At 35.7% G+C, this 10,061-nt stretch overlaps 1 protein-coding gene across 14 annotated transcripts in view; it reads left to right on the top strand.

Moving 5' to 3' along the window:
• Positions 1-10,061, top strand: part of LOC144979975 (uncharacterized) — a 370,695-nt gene that overhangs the window by 282,429 nt on the left and 78,205 nt on the right. Inside the window, exon 1 of one of the 14 annotated variants that reach the window (XM_078927356.1) lies at positions 9,651-9,829. The exons of the other annotated variants lie outside the window; for them this stretch is intronic. Coding sequence (XP_078783482.1) covers positions 9,753-9,829 — 77 coding nt within the window. The 5' untranslated portion in view covers positions 9,651-9,752. Of the gene's footprint in view, positions 1-9,650; positions 9,830-10,061 lie in introns of those variants that run through there. 14 annotated transcript variants of the gene reach the window in all.

Here is a 10,061-nt window from a genome sequence, read left to right as displayed (position 1 = left end):
TTATTGAGATCGATAATTCGAGAGCCCTATGACTCACCACACCCCCCCCCCCCCCCCCCTCCTCTCTCTCTCTCTCTCCTCTCTCTCTCTCTCTCTCTCTCTCTCTCTCTCTCTTTCTCTCTCTCTCTATCTCTATCTCTCCCTCGCCTATCTATCTATCTATCTATCTATCTATCTATCTATCTATCTATCTATCTATCTATCTCCCCCACACCTATCTAGCTATCTCTTCATCACCTATCTATCTCTCCCTCACCTATCTATCTATCTATCAATCTATCTATCTATCTATCTATCTATCTATCTATCTATCTATCTATCTATCTATCTATCTATCTATCTATCTATCTATCTATCTATCTATCCCTCACCTATCTATCTGTCTATTTCTCTCTCACCTATCTATCTATCTATCTATCTATCTATCTATCTATCTATCTATCTATCTATCTATCTATCTATCTATCTATCTATCTATCTATCTATCTCTACCTCACTATCTATCTTTCCCTCACCCTTCCCTTGCACCCTTTCCTCTCTTCATCCACCTATCCGTTCCCTAAACTATAATTGTTATCCCTTACGTTATCCATCATAGCCTTCATACCAGTCTCAAGGTTGCTATATTATCTATCCATTAACTTTCCATGCTTCCATCCAGCTATATCTGTATCCATACAATATCATCCAATCTATCCATTAACTTTGCATGCTTCCATCCAGCTATATCTGTATCCATACAATATCATCCACCCATTGTTATGGCTCTTCTCTGTGTATTTAATATTCATTCATCCATTAATTCATTCATTTATTTATACATTAGCATAGTAACCCAGTCCAATTACATTATAATAATAATATATCATCCAATAATGGTGGACCATTCTTTCAATAATTCATTCATTTATTTATATACATCAGTAACCCGGTCCATTTACACAATATATCCGTCAATAATGATGGGCCATTCATCAATTCGCTCATTCATTCATTCGTTCATTCATTCATTCATTCATCCTCGAATTAATTCATTCAATTTATCACTAGGACGCAGGTTTATTTTCTCGTTTATTCATCCATTTATTCGTTAATTTATTCGTTATTTCGTTCATTTATCTATCCCAGCTTTGTATATATGTATTTATTTATTTATTTATTTATTTATTTATTTATTTATTTATTGCCCGTGTTGTGATCTGTTTCTGTTTATAGTAATTCCAGGTTACGCAATTGGTAGAGCGCTGGACTCACCAAAGGAACTGACTGGTTTCCATCACAGGTTGTTACAATTGCTGTTGTTTACTTACTCGTTTATTTATTTATTTATTTATTTATTTATTTATTTATTTATTTATTTTGGAACGCTCTGATCACTCAGCAGTGAGTGGGTAGCTGTATTTTTTTTTTTTTTTGGGATTGCGGGAGCTATCTTTTTTTCTTTTTTTTTTTGGGTCCTAGTCCTAATATTTGAAGATATTTATACTATATTATTTAATGTAGAACTTTTTGCCAGCCCAAGACTCCATTACTGGCGCTGGAATGACCTACAAGTGCCTAATATTATGTTCCATCTATTTATTATCCATTGATGAACCCAACACGCACGCATTCACATCCCCGTCCGGTCCTTCCTCCCATTATTCTATAATTTGCTTTTTTATTATCTCCGCTCCGCATGTCTTTATTTTTTTCTCCGCTCCCACCAAACTCTTTCTTCCCAATTCTTATTATTGTCCAAGATAATAACTAACGACCATGAAATCACTGTAACATTTTGTTCACTGACCCATACGTCCAGTCGATTGACCATCATCGGTCACCCAGACACGGAATAACAATAGGATTGGACGAGCGATCCGAAGAAAGAACGAATTGGTAGGTCTTAGATTTATATTAGTATTAGAGTAGAGACTGACTAGCTGTTGTGCTGGATATATATAGATTTATCGTGGCCCGATGGCGGAGACGAAACAAATCGTGTGTGCCTTAGAAAAAAATAGAAGTCGAATGAAAGTATGTAGATACGCATTTCTAAAACGATGGTTTTAAATAAGAGGCTAAATTCTGTATTCAGGTTTAAAACAAAATTTTTTTTTTTTTAAATAAAAATTTTACGATTATTTACTTATTTTTATTTGTTTATTCGTGTAATGATATATTTATTGATCTGTTTTCTTTTAACACATATGTATATCGATTATTTGCTATTTATTTACTAAGTTCTTGATCTGTTTTATTTTCGTTTTTGAATCATCATCATTATCGTCTTTTTCATCATCATCATGATCATCATCATCATCACTCATCTCTCCCCCCCCCCCCCCCCCCCTTACAAAAAAAAAAAAAAAAAAACAAAAAAAAAAAAACAAAAAAAAAAACACCCACCCCAGCCATCAGTCACCCGTATCATACTAATGATGAAACACGATACCAGCTATCAATCACCATCAACCAGCCTGCCTATTAATATCTCTACTCCACCCACCCCTAATTACACAACTGTCTGGTGCTACGGCGGACATCATAACAGCGATGACGGCGGCGGTGGCGAGCGGTACTGCATCATCACCTTTTCCCGTTATCGATTACGTTACATAACACCATCGAATCACTGCCCAACTCGGACAAACATGGCGCCTTGCCAACCAAAACAACGCATTCCGCGCCCCGATTCACACACTCGTAGTTTGCCCAGACTTCCTCTCTTAACCTCCCCCCCCCCCCCCCCCCCCCCCCCACACACACACACACACACACTTCTGATTGACGTTCCTTAGTTCGAATTTTTTCAGCGTCTCGCAGTTTTGGCCCTGTGTAAAAAGTTTCCAGTATATATTTGAATGTTTCACTGTCGTAATAATTTTGTTTGTATAACATTTATTATCTATAAGATTAAGAGCAATAAGCTTAAGGGCTGCATGGATTCTTATTTTTATATTAACTCACTCAACCCTAACACCGACAATATCCTTGGTTTAACAGGGTTACTTTTGCCCTCTGCCTATTTATTACATATTTTTTTTCTGCGACAAATTATTATAGGCTTGGTATCAAAGCTAATGTTTTTCACTTTTGCATGTTAATGGTAATTGAATAAAACCATCTATGTACAAGCTCATTTTTAATACATTTTTTTCCAATTTTGAAAAGCAGCAAAAATCTCTAGGATTGAGTGAGTTAAAGGCGTGCTTTTCTTAATAAAATACTTCGAACGTTATGTCTGTGTCAAACTATTGTGACGAAATAGATAACTATAGATAGTTTGTTTTTGTTTGTTTGTTGGTTTGTTTGTCTGGAATTTAAAAAAAAAATATTTCATAGCGGGGGAGAGAGAGGGGGGGGGGGGGGGGGGGGTGATTTTATGGTGTGAATTATTATTTATCTTACTTTCTTGGACTGTGCCATAGCGAGATAATACTTTTTAAAATTTGTGTAGACCACTAGTGTTATTTTAACTAACATTTTTATTTATTTATTTGTTTATTTATTTATATATTTGTTTGTTTATTAATTTATTTGTATATTTATTTGTTTATATAATATTTAGCCATTTTTTAAAATATATTTATTTATTTATTTACTTATTTATTTATTCATTCATTTATTCCCTCCTTCACTCATTCTTTCTTTTCGTGAGCATTGGTATTGGTACAGTACCCACTACATAATTCTGGAAATATGTACTTACCCAGAGCACTCGGTTTTTCTTTCGATGACTGTAACGGAGTTGTAATTTATCGCGGGGTACGTTACTCTACCGATAAGATAGGTATTTCAACAACATTATTTCCTTGACCTGTTCTGAACCTTTTGTGTCCTTTTCGCTTATACTATGCGTGTGTGTATGTGTGTGTGCTGTGTGTGTTTGCCTCTGTGTGTGTGTGTGTGTGTGTGTGTATGTGCATGTGCGCGCGCGTTATAAAGGGGCCTTTGATATAATGTTGGTTCATTGATAACAACAATATTATGATTTGCTTTATGTATTTTAAGTTCGTCCAATGTTATTTTCGTATTGTATCGTGTTAAGATAAAGTTCTTATCCTTTCTCTCCGTCTCACTCTCTTCTATCGATCTCTTTGTCTATCTATCTATCTATCTATCTATCTATCTATCTATCTATCTATCTATCTATCTATCTATCTATCTATCTATCTATCTATCTATCTATCTATCATATCTACTATCTATCTATCTGTGTGTGTGTGTTTTGCATGTTTATGTGTTTACGTATGTGAATGTGTGTTCATTTGTGCGTGCGTTTCCGATTCAAAATCCGCGAATTCCCCCAACGACTTTATGGCTGTCCAACTCGGACACCTATCATTATTTTGATCGAGTTTGTTTCCGTCTCTCCCGCCGGTCACTTCACAATAACGTTATGGCAGATATAACACGTACACACACACACACACACACACACACACACACAAAACACACAACACACACACATACACACAACACACACACATACACACAACACACACACACAGACACACACACACAATCTAGGTCTTCGTACTTCATAGTTCATAGTCACAGGTATGAAATAGAAATTTTATCACTGACAAGAAGATAGAGAGGCTTAAAGAGAAGTGACATAGAAGATAATATTACTACAGTTATAATTGTCATCATCATGGCCTTACGATGGTGGTGGTAATTTTATCATTTTATCCAAAATGTTGCTGATTTCAGAGATGGATCCTACTTTTATTAAAAAAAATTTACCACGTTTTCATCTTTTAATTGTTGTGATACTGCGGGTTGTTATAATTTTTTATCATCTTTTATCAAATTTTTGGCTGAGATTTCAAAGATGATCCAAGTTTCCACCCTGTTTTAATTTTTAAATTGTTGTGATGATGCGGGTGTTTTGATGCTATAATATTAATATAATTAATATTATAATTAATATAATTTAATATTATTATGTTGCTGTTATATTATAGATAGAGATTTAATATTTCCTAATTCATTGTTCACTTTGTTGGAATATTGTTATACGTGTATTGCTGTGGTGTAGATGGGATGGTGTTTAAGTTAACTTTTAAGTTAGTTCAATGAATTGGCTAGCTGAAGTGGGGTTTTTATTTAAAGCTCATAAAATAGTGGTTGGTAACCTAGACAGAACCAGTTTTTAGAACATTTTCTTGTCTTTTTTTTTCTGGTTATTGATTGTGCTAACTGTGGTTTTATCCAGTTTCAATTTTTAGAGGATTGAGTTTTTTATATCTATGCATTTTTTCGAATGAACATTTTGGTTTGCGGTTCGTTTTCTGGATTTTGTTTGGTTGTTTGTTTGTTTGTTTGTTTGTTTGTTTGTTTGTTTGTTGTCTTTGTTTTGTTTTGTTTTCCTATATATGTGTGTGTCTTTTCTTTTGTGTGTGTGTTTTAAAAAATTAGGCTTTTTATTCTTTTCTTTTTTTTTTTCTTATACGATTTCTGTTAGTTGATTGTGTGTTGGTTTATATTGTTAACTTTCTCAGATCCTCTCTCTCTCTCTCTCTCTCTCTCTCTCTCTCTCTCTCTCTCTCTCTCTCTCTCTCTCTCTCTCTTATTTACTTTCTCTCAGTGTTTTGGTTTTTTTAAAGGAAATGTTGCAGTACTCGCCTTTGGTAACCCTAATTTTCAATATTCAAATGCCATGCAGAGACGAATGAATACGAGTTATTCTGTAAAGTTTGTAGCTATCCATAGCTTTGTCGATCGATAGATAGTTCGAAGATGACGTCACTCAGGTCTTTGTTATTGTTTTTTGTCATCCGCGTTTATGAGTATTGCTCACTGAACTGTATTAACCTGACTATAAACGTTCATGGATACACACAGTTTTGTGTATTGGTCCGTTATACTTCCGAATGGCAATGTTGTGAGCTTCTTAGCCAAGCGAATACTATCTATAGATAGTATGCAGATGACGTCACTCAGGCCTTTGTTATTGTTTTTGCCATCCGCGTTTGTGAGTTGTTCTCACTAAACTGTATTAACCAGACTATAAAAGTTCATGGTTACACAGAGTTTGTGTGTTGGTCCGTTATACTTCCGGATGGCAATGTTGTGAACTCCTTGGCCAAGCGCAATCTATCTATAGATAGTATGAAGTTATGTCACTCACGTCTTTTTTTTTTTTGCCATCCGTGTTTATGAGTAATTCTCACTGAACTGCATGTACCAGACTATAAACTTTCACGGTTACACATAGTTTTGTGTGTTGGTCCGTTATACTTCAGGATGGCAGTGTTGTGAGTTTCTTAGCCAAGTGCATACTAACATACTATCTATAGATAGTATGCGCTTGGCTAAGAAGCTCATAACATTGCCATCCGGAAGTATAACGGACCAACACACAAACTGTGTGTATCCATGAACGTTTATAGTCATGTTAATACAGTTCAGTGAGCATTACTCATAAACGCGGATGGCAAAAAACAATAACAAAGACCTGAGTGACGTCATCTTCGAACTATCTATACAACTCTAGTTCATGGTTGGTTACAGTGGTAGATTTTATGTAGTAGAGTAGACCTAGACTGCATTAAGTGACCAGAGATAGAACAGTAGGATGTAGGAAACGTTGGCAAGTTCTGTTAGATAATTCAACTAACTTTGTTCGAAACTAAGTACACTTCACACAGTACACCCCGCAGTGCTTAGGTAACTGGGTCATCATTTAGACCCCGTCAAAAATACTTTGCGATCGACTAACGCCTATCTAAAGGGTGACAAGCAATTTGCTGTGTCTGTTTAAAGCTCATTTTGATAACTACTCTACCTCGAGGGAATCATGGCTCTTCAGAGCTGCACTTTTGAGCAGTAGTTACCTTTAAAATGTGAATTCAGATTCAATATTTTTTTGATTGTTTTAAAGTTTATGTTCATATATCAATATTTGAAGTTAAGATTTCTGACCAAAATGAAGAGAGAAAAAAAACAAACTGGTGAGCACGTATCTAGAAGGCTGAAGAAACTGTGAAGGCAAAGCGATGGTATTTCTTTTGGTAAAGAGCTCGCCTCACAAAAAAAAAAAATAAAATAAATAGACGTGGTTCGAATCCATGTGAAATCAAGTAATAGGTTAGTTGGATCTAGTTTAGATAATATAACAAAAATAATGTTTATTATGGTAAAGACTAGTGCCAGCATTACCTGTCTCAACAATAAATAAAATGGAGGGGAAAAATAGCCGAAGCAGGAGAAGGAACCTTTTGAAAGCCAAGTCAGTTCTGCCCTTGTTATGATTGGTCGTGTTTCCTGCCAGATTCCCCTGGATTAGTGAGGGAGACAAGGGACGATAGATAAACAGTCCTGGACAACCACAACAATACATACACAGAACGCATTGTAAAGATAGCACCCAGGACCTTGTATCATGTGACAGATAGGTTAGACCAAGTATGCAAGACCGTTCATTCTATCTGCCGTATTCTGAAGAAAGAAAAGCACGTATTTAAAGTTTTAGCCAGAAAACTCGCCTTCAAATTATATCGCTCGATTTTTTAAAATGACTGTCATCTTGCCAAAGACACTCACACCAGAGACTTCACTGCCGTCCCAATTGTTTGAGAGTTTTTGGCAATATTTGGGTCTTCTTTATCTATCGATATTTGATGATTGGTTTTCAGACCAAAATTTAAAGCACGTGTTTTTTCAGAGGACAAGAGTATCACTGTTGCTTTTGTGGTTTTGGTGTTCTACAATGTGGTTTGAACATAGGAGATTTGGTAGTCAGCAGCTATGCTACCTGTGGCACATCATGTCGACTTGCTGAATTTTATCCGCTAGCCTTTCAGTTTGTGTGTATTTGTCACAGTATTGTAAGGAATTACACTGAGATATCCCATGATTCTAGGAAACCCACAATGCAATACAATTCATCTCTGCAGCTTTTGTGGTTGTGGTTTATTTTTCAAGTATGTTGTTTTAGAAGTTTAAAGATATCCATCCACCCATATAGAACTGTTTTTACCCGCCTTCTCGTCTGTCAGTAGAGAGTACTCGGACACAGTAATAATGTAAGGAATCAGACTGGTTGGGATATTCCACGATTCCAGGAATATCGTTCATCGCTGCATGCAGCTTTTTGTGGTTGTGGCTTTCAAGAATGTTGTTTTAGAAGTCAAAAGATATCCATCCACCCATAGAACTGTTTGTATCCGCCTTCTCGTCTGTGAGTAGAGAGTACTCCGTCACAGTGATGTAAGGAATCGCACTGGGATATTCCAAGATTCCAGGAATATCTTTCATCGCTGCAGCTTTTTGTGGTTGTGGCTCTCAAGAATGTTGTTTTAGAGGTTAATAGAAACTCTTCTATTAGATTGCTGAATTATTGTATCCGCCTTCCAGTCGGACGTAAGGAATTGGTTTGGACCATTTCACGACCCCATAGAAAAATTCAGACTTTTGGAGAGCTTGTTATATTGTATTGGCTTGCGATAATGTTCAAATGGGAGCTTTTGGTTATAACTTTGAATTTTTGAGATAAAGTGGATTTTTTTTTTAATTGTATTTATTTATTTATGTATTTTTTTTTTTGGCGTCGATTGTGCCTCTTCTTGACTTGAGCTCGAGTTTTTTGGTGTGTAGTTTCTGACTGGTTTCGGAGAGTCTTCATAATTTGTAGAAACTGAAGGCAACACCATTCGTTTTTAGTAAGTTGTGATGATTGTGGTTTTATAGATGAATGAAGTTGACGTCGATCGGGTCTTTGTTATTGTATTTTTTTTTTTTGCCAGCCATGATTATGAGTAAGTCACAGGCTATAAAAGTTCATGGTTACACACAGTTTTGTGTTGGACCGTTATACTTCTGGATGGCAATGTTGTGAGTTTCTTCGCCAAGCGCACACTATCCATAGTTTGTAACCTAGACTTGTTAAAGGAAAAAACGAGAACACCTTTCGCTTGTGATACCTTGCTTGTCTTTGGCTGGGCGAGACTTTTTGATTACTTCCAAATACCTTAGACACGTAGGTGACAGGAAGACAAACTAGGTAACGCCTGTAGTTGTCGCTTTTCTTTTCATCCGGGTTTTGTTGTTAGTACTTTGTTTTTGTTTTTGTTTTTTTAATGGGGGGGGGGGGGGGTCTTTTGAATTATGTTCCTCTGGTAGAGTAGTTTTTGGACCCATTTTTATATTTTTTTCTCACTTCTTCATCCTTTTTCGTGGTGACAATAAGGATAATAGTCCAACACTCTGTTCGGATATTGTTGGGAACTGTAAGGGAAAGACAAGTACAAACTGTACTAGAGAGATGCTTTCTTTTGTTATTATTGTGTGCTCTGTTTGTTTGTTTGTTTCTTTGCTTTATTGTTTGTTTCTTTGCTTGCATTTTTTGTTTGTGTGTTGTTGTTTTGTTGTTGTTGTTTTGATTTTTTGTTTTGTTTTTTGTTTATTGCGGGGAGGTGGGGGGGGGGGTAGTTAGACAGATGTATATAAAATGGGACGAGTCCCTATATTATTATAGCTACCTTGGATGGGGATGTGCATGCAGCCGTGTGGTTTTCTGGTTATTTCTTAATGAGTTCTAGATAAATAATGTAAATAATCATCTTAATATTTGTATAGAAAATACACTGATTGAGTTAGTGATTATTCTTCATCGTTGTGAATTAACCTCGTCTTTAAAATACGATTGCTGTGGATAGTTGATTTTCATTTTTTGACAACGATGTTAGCGATGGAAATAACAAATATAAGGTGATAATGTCACTGTTTTTACTGTTATTATTATTATCGTATACTACGTGATAATGACTAAAGTGAACACAATGAGCGTCAGTGACCTTTTCTCCTGTATGGGGACCAGGAGTAACAAATTACAAACCAGGTAAGCTAGCAGTAATCAGGTACGATAACATAATATTTATGTCTGTCTGTCTATCTATCTATCTATCTATCTATCTATCTATCTATCTATCTATCTATCTATCTATCTATCTATCTATCTATCTATCTATCTATCTGTCTATCGATTTGTCTATCTATCTATCTATCTATCTATCTATCTATCTATCTATCTATCTCTCTCTCTCTCTCTCTCTCTCTCTCTCTATATATAT

The sequence above is a fragment of the Berghia stephanieae genome, chromosome 9 (assembly GCF_034508935.2).
Source record: "Berghia stephanieae isolate SIO BIC M18660-M18661 chromosome 9, UCSD_Bste_1.3, whole genome shotgun sequence".
NCBI lineage: Eukaryota > Metazoa > Mollusca > Gastropoda > Nudibranchia > Aeolidiidae > Berghia > Berghia stephanieae.
This window is presented reverse-complemented; position numbering and strand designations above follow the sequence as displayed.